Here is a 14,593-nt window from a genome sequence, read left to right as displayed (position 1 = left end):
AAAGATAAGTATGGGCTTAGGCCCATTTCTAAGGTAGATCAAAGATTTATACACACAATACACACACACATGTATACGCACACACACGTTTGTGGTCGTTGTTTAACTAGAGGCGCTCCTCCTGCTTCTGCTCCTGCTAATTTCCTTTAGTTCACATCTCGGTAAGTCAAAGCTACACTGCCATAAATAACTTTTTAGAGGTGCACCACTTGCCTTCCCACATCTGCTGTTTTTACCAAAACTGCCTGAGACTTGCAGCCAGATGGCACTGTGGGGATCTGGACAACGTGTAGCAAAGCTCAAGAAATGTGTAATAAATTCAGTTTGAATACCAACTGTACACTTAGTTCATATTGATATGTGTTCTGCATTTGTCTAACAAAAATGTGTTCGATATATTCTATCATTTAATAATATAAAGATAATTATTTTTAATAATTTATTCTATTGCCCTAAAAATAACTCCCCAAATCAAAATCAGTACCCTTATTCTACCTACTGACTTATCTGTGATACAACCAACTTCCAGTAAAGACATTTCTAGGCAAAAAAAAAAAAACACGAAGGAGGAACTGGCCAGAACTGACATCAACAGGAGAGTCTTGCCCCGTCTCCCAAAGACCCATTTAAACTACACACACACACACACACACACACACACACACAAACACACACATAGACACAAAGTTTAGGCTAAACAAAGCCCTTCTCTGGGACAGATTTGTCTTTCAGTTTAAAAGCCAGGGCTTATAAAAATACTCAAATTCTCTTGCCTATCTCTTCAGTTCATCTCTCCTCACTGCCATTTGCCTTCCCACATTAGGTACTCCAGGCATTCGAAACTACTGACCCACGAACTTTTACTTCTGGGTTCCTCCCTCTGTGTGGAACACCCTCCTCTCTCTCCGCCCCCAACATCTCACCATTCAAGCCTCCACCTTTGTGCCCACGGACCTTCTCTCTTAGGCCTCACATGCTATGGAAAGTCTTCCCTGCCCCAAGCCACCTGCTCTCTGGTTCAGATAACCCTATGTGCTCCATACAACACCCTTTACACTTATTACACTATATTTAAATTACCTATTTCTAAACCCTCTACCTCTAGGGCAACAAGATCTTTGAGGACAGATTTTGGGTCTTGCACCCCAGAGCTTGGGGCAAAGAAAGGTGCTCAATAAATAGCTGTTGAACAAACGAATGAAGCAAAGGCAGCAACTGGTGGTCTCTCTTCCACGGAGCATGCAGTGAAAAGGGCAGAGTCAGATCAATCCCATCTTGTGAGGTAGGTCAAATTACTCAGCTTATCTGAACCTCAGTAAAACAGGTATTTCCATTTACTTCACAAGGCTGTTGTGAGAAATTCATGAGACGATTTTTGCAGAAAGCCCAGAAAAGTCCCCAGTATACAGTAAGTGCTCAATTGATATTAATTTCTTTTCTCTCTCCAACTATAAGCCAGAGATAACCAAGAATTTTCCACTTGTGAGAGAAAGAAAGAGGAAGGATTCCTTTCAGCCAAAAAAGACCCACACTGGAACCCTGGAGCAGGGAGCGGCCATCTGGGGGATTTTTCAGCTTCAGAGAAAGGAGAGTTTGCTAGCGCTCTTGGGTACAAACAGGGAGATAATTCTTCTCTGGAGGAGAGAAGGGGAAAAAAACCTAACTCGTTTTTTAATAGCCAAACTGGCAAAGTAGCAGAAGTATTTTAGGAAATGAAAACTTGAAAATTCAACTTAAAAATCTTCCTTTTAATAAAGCCAGGGAGGATCTTCCTTTTGTCCCAAAGGCTCAGATTTAATTTTTCAGTTGTGATATGGTAGTTGAAAAAGACTGTAACAGTGGCAAAAGAAAATAACATTTATCTATAAGATAAGTGAAGTCAATGGGATATGTTTCTACAGACTGTGGAAGGTTTTATACAAAAGAAGGATGGCTTCGACTATAACCCAGGGCAGGTGCAAAGTTGCAAGATCTAAAAGCATCTAAGAATTTCAGGCAGAAGGGAATGTCTAGATAGAAACTAGCAAAGAGATGACCCAATTAAGGAATTCAAAAGATTTCCTACTGCCAGTAAACCTAACAACAAACCAGCAAGCAGGAAGGCTATTTTTATCCCTGCCAGAGGCCTTCTGACTCTGGATGCTACATTTAGAGGACAGAGCAACAAGATAACTTGCCTTAAGAGGATATTATGATACCAGAGATTAATGACAATTTTTTCAAGCTTTAAAAAACGAGGCATAGTTTTTGTCCAACTAAACCAGCCAAAGCCAGTTAAAAAAAAGAAATGGATAATATAATGGAAAGAAAAGTAGAAAAACAGAGCAACAGGAACAGAAAAGTTTTAAGTAACCTAGAAAAAAGCCAAGGCAATAAATTAAAATTCTCCTACCTTGCCAAAAGGTTGATTAAAAGAAACATGTCACAAGAAACACATTTTAAAAGGACCAGTGAATAAACATAAAGAATTGTAGGACTGGACCCAAGGTAAAAAGGATTTTGAGAAATGGCTCCTTGTACTGACATGAACATAAAAGAAGATCAAGACAAATTTATGAAATCCCTAGGGACTATCAGCTAAGTTGCCTGCAAATTACAGAGAACTTTAGAGATAAGAGAGAAAAGCTGCTCTTAAAATGGGTTACTGTAGTCCAAACCCCAAAGAGCAACCAGCAAAGTCACTAGTTGGCTTACACACCTATTATCAACTCTAATCACTTATTTAATATAAATTCTGCTGACTTTATTGAAGCTTAATGAAGAATGTGCTTGAATTTCATATCTAATCTAATTTCACCTTTTCTTACTTCTCAAAAGGCCCAGTTCCTATTTTCTCCTATTGGTACTTAAGGCACTGAGTCTTCCTCTTACTTATCAGCCTTCAAAACTCAACAATAAACAGGCTGTTCAAAGATATCTGCTAATTATTTGGAAGATAAACTCCATGAGGTCAGGAGTCTTTGTTTTCAGTCCCTGATATATCCTCAGAGCCTAAAACAGTGCCTGGCACACAGCAGATGATTGATATGTATTTGTTGTATGAATGGCCTGCCATTGCTTTAGACTTTGCATAAATATGCAAGGTGGTTCTCAAAGTGGAGTGAAGATGGGGTGGGGAGGGAGAGCGGTATATCTGAATCACTTTGGGAACACACATGCTCAAGTCTCATGACAGACCTGGTGAATCAGAATCAAGGAAAAGAATAAGTCAGTTTGGAAAAGCTCCCTCAGTGGTTCCATTTGACCTCCACCCCCAATAAGGCACCCTGCAATAAGAATCTAGCAGGTGTGAGATCTGAATCTTTTACAGAGGATTATGATAAAATACAGATCTTAAATTCTGTACCTTGTCTCCTAAATAGAAATTAAGAAACTTTAATGCCTACTCTCTGTCTAAAGCATACTAAGACAAAAATGTTTAACTTTTTTTTATGTTTGTTTTGCTCTTAAACGCTACACAGTAAATACCTAAGCTATTGAACCAGGAGCCAGAAGCTGTGTGTTCCTATCTTGATCCTCTGAGTACCAGTTAGCTGAGTGACGTTACAGAAGCTGTTGTATCTCTCTGAATTTCAATTTCTTCAACTGTAAAATGGAGACCATAAAACTCATATAAAAAGTTAATGTAAGGATTTAAGTTAGAGATAATTCTCAGAAGGGGCACAAAATAAAAATCAGAGAGACGGTATCAGAAGTAAGTGCCCTTTCACTTGGAACTGGTTGTTAACACTGCTTCCTATACAGAATGTCCAGGTCTACCGCAAAAGAGAAAAACGTAGACCAGCATCAAATGCGTTCTTTGATCTACTACTACCTGGTACATGGAATATGATAAATGTTTGTGGAACCAGAATATAAGCAGAAGCTAAAATGATATTTCTAAACCATGCTGCTTAAAGAAGGCTATCTCCCCTCTTAACAAGGGCTGCCACCTTGGTGCACCCTTCTTGTCATATGGCTCCCCCTGCCTCCTGGCGTTGTGCCGGATGTAGCCTAAACAGCCCGTACTCCTCAAAGGGCAAAAAGACAGCTTCAGATGTCAGAGACAAAGCTCCAAAATGCTATTTGGTGGAGATAAATAATATAGGATATGGTAAGTGACCTCCTCACTCCTCTCTGTCCTCCTCCTCACCATTTCCTCTATTAAATTCCTTTCTATGTTCTTTTTGGTAATGGGGAACATTCTAACGGCAGGAGATTAAAGCAGAACAATTAGAGAAGTTCTCTAGGGCAGTGTTTCATAATCTTTCATAATGATTAAGACCTACCTTGATCAAAATATTTCAGAGAGGCTCCCCACCATGGTAACAACTGAAGCTCCCAACCCCCACTCCAGTGAATACTACAAGTAAAACAACAACAACAGAAAACCTTAATAATAAAAGGCTACTCTGAATTAGCAACACCTTTTCATGTATTTTAATTGTATTACATCAGCATCTACATGCTTTTGGAAGACAGTCATTTACATAAATGACATGTCTATCATCTAACATATCTATCATGCATGGTCCTAATGGGTTCACAGGCCTATCAAATAATTCCCACGGCTGAAGAGGCCTGTGGTCCACAAATTGAGAACAGAAACACTTCATGAGGCCAAGTTTAAACAACTGCTTCCTAAACATAGTATTTTTAGGCCTATCTCAAAAAGAACAGATGCAGTCTAGACACAGAGTCTTCACTCAACTGACTCAAGTTGATTGATTTCTGGTATATCCCTTCTACATGCTACTCAATACTAAATACTGCCACACTCAAACACATGAAATTCATATGCTACTTTCAGTCATTAAACTATAAAAATCTTCAATTTTGTCACTTAGGAGTAACATGCCAAAGAGACTGTATGGAATTGCTGATAGTAACTTAAAGATCATTAAGTTCATCCCTCTGTTTATCGGTAAGGAAACCAAGATCTAGAGAGAAGTGACCAACCTAAGTTGTCATAACTGCTAATGGCAGAGCAGGGTTTGAACACAATCCTAACTAAATGCTTCTCTTTTTTATTTCTTACAATTTGGGAAAGTCTGTTATAATCTAACAACTTCTGATCATTTACAATAAAGAGATCAAGTGGCTGATTTACCTATTTCTATTTAATTAACCATGCCAGACATTTATTATTTGGACTATTATAGCCAGTAGAAATTAGGTGGTTTTTTTTTAGGTTCTTTATACTTCAATTAATCATGGCCGCTCTTCAGAATTAAGATTTGCACTTTATTGTTGGTTTCTCAAGAATTAAAAAAGGGCCTTCTAATTGGTTGATTCCTCCTTCTCTTTCCCAATGTATACCAACTGGCATCCGCCCAATTGGATTCCAAAAAGCTTATGGGACTGCTTTCCTTTCAGAGTTCCACTAATGTTCTTCATTGACTGGTTACCAGGTAATACCCGGGATGAAGCACAGCCCTCCCCTAGAATGGAGTACACTGGTGCGGGGCTGTGCTCAGATTCAGTCAATTAGACAAAATGAAGCCCAGACGCAGCCTGGCCATCGCAATATCTGACTCAAAAAGCAACAATAACTAGTTTAAAACTAATTAAAGAGGATTCCTTTTGCAAATTTTTACTGCTGAATAGCAAAAAATTCACTGAGTTTTTTCTCTTTTCCCTCTTTTAACTTTGGTAGTGAAGACAGTGGCAATACGAGGGGAAAAAATAAGAAGAGGGTAGAGAAATTCACAAATCAGGCATATCAGCTGATAAACGAATCAACTGCATACAATATTCAGGTAGAAATTCCATGCGCATCAGGAAGAAATACTTTTGTGGCATGATTCTGCAACTATTCTGCCCTTCCTATTGCTAAATTGAATGCAAAGAGAATCCTGGATATTTTTATGACAGCTATGAATCAGGTGGCAGGCATTGCTTCCCCTCCCTCAAAGTCAGCAAATAATGTATTCCAGGATTATATAACAGGATCAAGGAAAGTCTTAAGACCTTCACAGACAACTCCCTATTGTATGACTCCATAATCAAAAGGGCTTTCATTATGCAGGTATTAGTATATACAGCTGTTCTAGTAGCTGTCAGAAAATGAGATAGCAAGTCACTTCTCCATAGGATTTTCTATATAGAAGGAAAAAAGAGAAAAATAATAAGTGACACCATCAAAGGTACACGATATACTATTATTAATTTGGATGTGGTGCATGAACAAAACAGATCTCTAGAAATGTTCTGGACCTCCTTCTACTTTTTTATACTGTAGGAAGGGCCCTAATATTTAACACTTACAAACGGTTGACAAAGTCTGAAAACCTTACTACTTAAATGTCATTCAGATTTCATTTCTGAATGGAAAATAATATTATTATTGTCTGTCCATATGGTAACACCTATTATTATTAATGTGAAAATGTAAAACATTACAGAAAAGCATGTGTTAATTTGCTACCTGATCGCTGCTTCTTTTCTGATTTGTTATTTCTAAGTGTTAACTGTCACATAGTTTATTCCTTTACCAATGTATGCCTTGAATATGTGTCAAACAAAATTAAGTCACAACAGCTACAAAATATGTGAGCCTTAATACAATTGTAAAGAAAAAAAAGTTAATGAGTTAAAAGAATCTTATAAAGAAATGTTTAGGATCTTTACCCTTCTAATAACAAAAAGTTTACTGTCATTTTCCCCTCTGCCCTCCTTTACCCTCACCTCTCACCCAGGTATAATCACAGTTGCAACAGGGTTTTAAGAGGAGCACTCAATTTCCAAAGACTCGAAAGAAGATACTTTGTGCTCAATGTTCAGGTCTAAGATAAGGGGTCTGCTTCAGTAATTATGGACCCACATCATGGATGACATAAGTCAAATTCTCCCTTTGTGACAACTGCTTATATGATTTTCAGAACAAGTGAAAACAAGGGTCAGTATTCTATCACAAATGTGCGGAGGATAGAGGGCAGAAGATCACTACTTTCTACTCACCAGTACGTTATGTAAATAAACTGGGCAGATGAGGATCTGGACAAGGCACAAGAAGCGATCAGTATGAACCGAGTTGGTTTCAGTTCAGAGGCTAGAGTAAGGAAGACTTCACTCCAATGCTATGAGCACATCAGCATTCACAAACATCACATTTTATCCTCCCAGACATTTCCCTTTCCTCTCCTCCTCTTAAAAAAACAAAACAAAACAAACAAAACCAAAAACAGCAGCAATCCCCAATCTGAAAAAGTGTAGTCACACTGTTCAAAATCCACACCTTTGTAAACTCTGCCTACACAGTGCTGTGAGGAGTTCAACAGATCCTGACCAGAAGTAAACCAGAAAGGAGACAGTGGTTCACAATTCAGAATACACCCTGCCCCAGTAATATGACGAAAACCATGCCCCAATACTTTGCCCTCTTCGTTCTCACAAAGGAAGTTACCTCAACACGAAGCCCGGGTCCCATCCTATGGCACAACTAAGCCAAGCAAAAGAGAAAGGCTGTTTAGGATGTTCCATTTCAGCAGCCAGGAAAGGGAGACTGCAGAAGGAGAGGAAACCACTTCATTTCTAAATAGCTACACACAAAGGTCACTGTAGCTGAGTTTAAATTGTATTCTTTACTATGTACCTTACCCCATTACTCATGAGGCTTCTAGAAGTAAAGCAATTTTCTACTCTCCAGAGACCTCAGCCACTCCCCTGCTACGCTGCTTCGAATTACTTGGTATCATCCAAACAGAGCAAGAAAAGAACCAGCGCAGTTCAGGAAAGCTCCTGCCCGCTTGCAGGGCAGCTGCCTAGTGGACTCCGAATCCTCAAGACTTGTAGTATTTAAAAATCTCCCAATTCACCACAAGACATCAGATACCATGTAATGGTAATTTACTTGGATGGAGACTTTTGATTATGAATCCAGGTAAAATTAAAAATATTAAAATAAAGAGTAAAATTAGTTTGCAATATCAATTTCTTCTTTATGGTACTTTGTACCATGCCCCATTAAATATCTCTTAAAGGAAAGTGTCCATCTAATCCCTTAAAAAGGTGAGGAGGGAGTGGGGTGCAGAGTGGCGCATAGGCACTACTCAAACTGCCACAGGCAAACTGATTTAAACAGAAAAAGGTTAAATACTATAAGAAGTTATATCCCCCACCACCATTATTTGCAATAAATCATTTTAATGTTATAGCAACAGAACTTATTTTAGTAAGAGTTCCTTTTGTTTTTTAAAATTTTATTTACTCCAAAATTCAGATTTTCAACTGAATAATATTAAATTTAGTCTTATTTTCAGCAACTTTCATAGGTTTCTAGAGCTGTGTCAGTCTACATAAAGTCAGCGTACATCTGTTCTAAAACATCTGTATTAGTATACATCTGTTCTTTAAAACAGAACTACGTGACTGCAATTTATAGGAATATTAAGAGAACTGTGTATCAAAGAAAAATTGAAGGTTTCTTGGTTATTATTTATGGTATCTTTTTTTTTTAAGTAGCACTAACTTCATTCTCCCCCTACTGTAAAGATATAGAATTTAAATAATTATCCCAACAGTCACTTTCTTACAGTGACATAGAAAATCTTATATAAAATTAATGAAACAGGCTTTGTGTACTAAACTTTCAACTGAGTTTCATGATTTTCTTCTAGAGAGATTATTATAAATTCTTTTGCATAGCAACAAAGAAAAGAGGCACAGATGGAATCATCACTTGCCCACTCATTTAAGCATTTGTTTCAAACAAATCCACAGCACTGAAAAATAGTGGGGGAAGGGCCCCCAAATTTAATGTGTAAAGAAAGAAAAAATATCAAAAGTATTTTAAAATGCAAGGTCACAATACCTTCAGCAGTCAGGAATTAAATATGTAGTATTTTTGGAGTAGATCTAGCTCTTAAAATAAATTCTTATTAAATGAATGCACGAAGCAAGTGAGGCAGTAATGTCTAACTGTATAACATACTCCCACTCCTTACTGTCCATATGCAATAGGTTTCTTGGGCACCATGGGGATATGTAAAAGACTGGCACTTCAAATAAGTTGCATTTCTGAATGCAATCATTATTGCTTACATTCAAATTAAGTATTTTAAATGCCTGAAACTCAGAGGGATTGAGGTGGATATGTTGAGTTCCTCCTTCCAAAAATTGAAAACAAGACACATTCTATAACAATATGAAGAGAAAAAGACTCCAATTTCACAATATTCTGAGGAAAAATCAGAAGATTTTCTGACTCATAATTTAGTTAATTAATATCTGAAGAACAACCATAACGTTTTGACAGTTTACAGATTGCCTTTGTTCTCTCAATAATTTTGCTGTCTCATTTGGCTTTCTAGTGAAATGAAGCAAATTGGATATTAAATTGTTTTCATATATAGGATTTAAAATACTCAACCACTATTATGAAACTGTGGATTGTTCTACTCCTTCTGACATCTGATAATTTTCAGGTACTATTTTTTGTCTCTTTATTCCAGTGCTGTCTCCCTCTGCTTCCATTCCATAAACGACTAATTCTTGGTTTGCATCTATATTCCTTTATTCCCTTCACACACAGGAAAGAAAAAAAAGGCTCCTTAGTCTTCAGAGGTCTTTCCTACTATACACTGAATATAATACTGCTTTATGAATCTTTATTTCACTGTGTCCAACCTATGCTTCAGAAGGCGAAAACAGATGTATTCGCGTTTGGTTTTAATCTATTTCATGCTGCTCCGTTTCTAAAAGATAAGGACCAATTTCACAGTCGATAAAAAACACAAATAACAGTAAGACACAATATTCCCCAAATAATCATCTGAGCATCTACAATAGTAAAAGATTTTTCTGTCCAAGTGAAAAAAATACTTGATAAGCCTAATAATATTGTAGCAATGCACAAGCTGCCACCTGGGAGATCAAAATTCAAAATTGGTCTGTAGCGCAGGGTCTTAGCTTATGAGACTGGGTGTGCAGTAAAGAAATGAAATCAGTCTCTGGGGAAGAGCTTCTGCAGATTGTCACTGGCGTTGGTTACGGAGAAGGCAACACAATTTCGCGGATAAAAATAACATACAGGCATTCCAGCTGGTCAGAGAAAGGCCTTGGAGATAAGGTAGAGGGAGGACCTTTGTACAGGGAGAAAATGATAGCAGCCTTAAAATTCTTAGAAAAACTATTGAAAAATAAACTGTAAAAAGGGTAATATAAATTATGAAATTAAGGCTAGGTACCCCTTTTGCACATTTGTTAAAATGTTAAAAAAAAAGATAAAAGGTTTCCAACAAGCCAGTTGGAATCAACAACACATTCATAAAAAAACTCAAAAACTATACGTGAAGGTTCCTAAGCAAATTAAGCATCTTGTCTGTTGATGGCAAAAATAAAATTTTTAAACTCAAATATATTAAAAATTTTTTTCCCAAAAGGAAAATGCAAATTCAGTTTTCTGTTTTTTTTTTTAATTTAAATGAATAATATAGCCATATCAATTCATTCAACTTGTAGTTCTTCCATTAATTTTAGCCTTTATTATTTAAATACATACACACAAATCACATTTCTATGAGGAATTGCAAATGAAAGATAAAAATGAATGAGGTCATTTGTAATATAGTTTACGAAATTATTTTTAAGATAAAATGAGCCCAAATATAAAATTTGCCTCCATATGGTAGAGTCTTTTTTAAACAATTCTCAAATTAATTCTTTTAATTGAATTTTTATATTTTATACTTCTTTTTCTGAGAGGCATATGATTCTCTACCAGTCTCAGAGAATTAATGCCCATTTTCTGTTCTCTGTTTCTAAAGAAGCAGAGCACATGAAGAGGCGATTTATTTATTTTCAAAATGGACAAGCAGGTTTTGTATACTTATTTTAAAAGGATAGTGTGTTATATTTTTAAAGATATTTAACTTTTATTATCACCTTTAAACAAAATCTCACAATAGAACCACTGTTAAAATCAAGCATAGTTCTCCTAACAGCTATCTAAATCAGAAGCGAGTTTGACAAGAAATAAAGTATTCCCCTGAGCAAAAACTACATTTTGGTAGCGATAGACTACAGTGATATAAAGTTCATCATCTTGGCTTAAAAAAAAATCAAGCATAACTACAGTCTGGCATTTTAGGACTATGAACTCACCTGTGAATTCTTTATTGCTCTTTGAAGGAAAAAATACACAAAGTTCATTTAATATACTTAAGTCACCTTGGCACTTAAACTTAAATTGAAACTGGCTTTCTCATTTGATAAGCATGAGAACAGACTTAATAGATGTTTAGTAATAATCGATAGCATTTATTGAGTGTCTCCTATGAACTAGGCAGTATGCTGGATTTTATACATACATCATAGTATTTAATCCTCAAACCACCACAAACTGTAGCAGCAAAATGGAGATTTAAATTCAGATCTTTCTGACTCCAAAACCCATGATCTTTCCATTCTGCCATACTTCCTCTTATAAGTCACAATTTTATAAAACCTTTATGTTAATCAGATTTAATTTTTTCTGTTATCAAACTTAATTTTGATTACCCCTACAGAATTAGCCTGAAGAAACTTAATTTAGGTAAAAATTGGTAAGAAGAAATTAAAAAGGAAAGATAGAATAAACGCAGAACTGGACACAATAATCTAACAAACTAGGAGAGAGGAAATAAACCTGAGAGAGATGTCCTGGCTGTTATCTGATCAACCAAAAAAATGCTACTGTTAATCCTGTTAGAATAAGGTGTGCAAACTTTTATATGTAACCCAAGGACTAGTTAGAGCCTTGCTCCTTAGAAGCATCACATAATAAATTATTTATATCTGCTGCTGTTTGTAAACTGTGTTTTCTCTGATAAAAGAAATAGGCACTTCTCATGAAAATGAGTTCTAATTATTTATCATCCCTAGTATTAGTACATAAGAGGTTCTCCAAAAAAAAAAAAGATTGCTGAAGGAATCAAACACATTAAGAACAAACAAATGTCCTTTAGCTATTTTTTCTGTACTTGAGTTGTAATTTTGAAATAATTACAGATTCACAGCAAGTTACAAAAAAATAGTACGGAGATTCCAGGAACCCTTTATCCAGTGTCCCCAGATGGTAACATCTTACGTAACTATAGTACCAAATCAGGAAACTGACATTGGTACAATCCACAGACCTTATTCTGATTTCTCCTTTAGCTACTTTTTAAGAGTGTGCAGTTTTTGTGGTGCTAGAAAGGGCCTTAGACTCTCCGTATTTTTGTGATGAGAAAACAAAAAGGGGTTGAAGAGGCTGAAGGACTACCCAAAGTCAGAGTCCTAAGAAGTGGCAAAAAGAAAGCCAGTTCTGAGAACTCATCTTTCCTCAGAAAGAGAGTATGCATCCGGATTAGAGGCATCCATCAGAGTTCCATGAGGAATTCTGTAAAGACCTTCAAAATATTCTTATTTCAAAGTTATCTCATCAGATGGATGTGTATTTTTTCACATATTATTTTTCATCTCTCCAGACCTCAAAAAGCTTTCCTTGTTAAAAAAGTTACCATTATTGGTCTGTTGAAAAATACTTAGAGTTTTACTGCATCTGTAATATGATAAACCAAACTCAAAGGAAAACTAGGCCCTGCTGGTCACCACTTGAAACAACAGGGTGACTTGCTTGTTTGCCTTTGAACTTTGACCCCAGTGCAAAGCTGTGTCTGGCAGAAAGCAGGCTCACAAACACTGAATGAATGAGTGAATGAATGAAGGAACGAACCAACAACTTAAGTGGGATGATAAAATATACCAGACATTTCAAATTACTTAAAAAAAAAACCAAAAAGCCCTCTGCTTTCTAGTAAACTGAGATTTTTGTGCAGAAAAATACTTTATTTTGTGGGGTAGTTTTCATAAAATCACAGCTGGAAGAGTCCTTCGAGAACATCTAGTCTGGTAATTTTCAATCCTGGTTACATGTGAGCAACACCGGAGACATTAAAAAACATGCCAAGTCTCACCCCACACCTGGGATGAGACCCAGGCATCTGCATTTTATTTTTAAAGCTCCTCATTAAAAGCCCTTTATTATAAGGGTGATTCGAAGTTCCTTATTATAAAGATGAAGAAATTGAGGCCTAGTCAAACTCAAATGTCTTAATCAAGACAACACAGCTAGTTAGTAATAGAATTGAGCCAGAATCCAAGTAGTAATAGCACTATTTTTTTCTTAACATAATACGTAAAACAACAAAATCTCATTTTAACTTTGAAACTGTTGGCCATTTTTTAAAATGTGAAACTAGGCCAAAAAATCTATCAACATTTGAACTCTTTCTAGCGTATAGTCACTGTCATGGGTGGACAGACATACAGGTTTGAGGCACTGAGCAGTTTTTGCCAGAGATATAAAAAAATGAGGTGTATGGTTCGTGTCTTTTCAGTTAACTGCTCACCCTTAGCAATTAATACTCTTGTAGTTTTCCTAATTGGTACTGTGATGGGCCTACAGTGGATGTCCATCAAATATGTCTTGATTTTTTAACAAAAAGAGGTACATGTATAGAATTGATGGAACTGACTAGATACAAATATGAATCCATAATATTTGCCATATTGTTCATCAGATCACGGAGGTAATACAAATTTTTAACTATTTACTAAAATCAAATAGCGACATTTTAAAAATTACCTTTAATCGAATCATTTTCAGCTCTCATTATGTCAATGAGTGAACTCTCCAGTGAGTGCATGTCAAATGTCCTGGGACGATCCTGTAAACACAAACAGCCACAAACCACTTTTAAAATAGCATTTAATTATAAAAGAAGACAATAAGCTGCATTCGATAGGACACAGATCAAAAAGTGGCAATTTTACTTCCTCTCTGTGTAAGGCACATTACACTCAGCCTCTGTATGGGCGGGTTCTACATCTGTGGATTCAACTAACCATGGATGGCTGTGTCTGCACTAAACACGTACAGACTTTTTTTCTTGTCATTATTCCCTAAACAATACAGTATAACAACTATTTACATAGCATTTACATTAGGTATTATAAGTAATCTAGAGATCATTTAAAGTATACAGGAAGATGTGCGTAGATTATATGCAAATATTACGCCATTTTATATAAGGGACTTGGTATCCGCGGGAGTCTTGGAACAAATCCCCCTCAGATACTGAGGGATAACTGGACTACACGTTATTTTTAACACTTAGAAAACATCAAAACCACAAAAGTAAGTACCCAGGACTCAGCAAAGAGTGATTTGATTTCTAATAATAATTTCAATAAAAACATTACTTTTACTAATAAAGCAGAAACAATTAAAACTAATTTCCATATAGTTAAGGACATTAAATGTAAAAATAAAATTCATAGTCTTTCTCTGACACTTAATATTGCAGTGACATGGCAAAGCTTTCCAAACTTGTTCCAGCAGTTATCTAGTCAAGTGGCATCCACATGTGCTATTTAGAATAGCTGTATTTTTTTACAACCCAAGGTTTGAAAACAGTCATCAAATGTCTGTAAGACCACTAAGTGGCAAAGTATTCTTGATTTTTCTCATTAAAATTAAAAGGAAGAAAGGGTGTGGAGAACACTGCTGGTCTAAACTCTGGCTTAACAAAATGCATTTCAAGAGTGGGTGAAGAATCTTAAAATATACAAGGACCCAACTGCTCTGGCA

At 36.2% G+C, this 14,593-nt stretch overlaps 1 protein-coding gene across 3 annotated transcripts in view; it reads right to left on the bottom strand.

The window, feature by feature from the left end:
- CPEB4 (cytoplasmic polyadenylation element binding protein 4) overlaps window positions 1-14,593 on the bottom strand; it is a 62,706-nt gene that overhangs the window by 31,553 nt on the left and 16,560 nt on the right. For all 3 annotated transcript variants that reach the window (XM_058546214.1, XM_058546220.1, XM_058546224.1), the window contains exon 2: window positions 13,589-13,670. In XM_058546214.1, the coding sequence (XP_058402197.1) occupies window positions 13,589-13,670 (82 nt within the window). The remainder of the gene's footprint in view (window positions 1-13,588; window positions 13,671-14,593) is intronic.

The sequence above is a fragment of the Diceros bicornis genome, chromosome 1 (assembly GCF_020826845.1).
Source record: "Diceros bicornis minor isolate mBicDic1 chromosome 1, mDicBic1.mat.cur, whole genome shotgun sequence".
NCBI classification, from domain to species: Eukaryota; Metazoa; Chordata; class Mammalia; order Perissodactyla; family Rhinocerotidae; genus Diceros; species Diceros bicornis.
The sequence above is the reverse complement of the archived record's forward strand: the minus strand, read 5'-3'. Positions and strand labels throughout refer to the sequence as shown.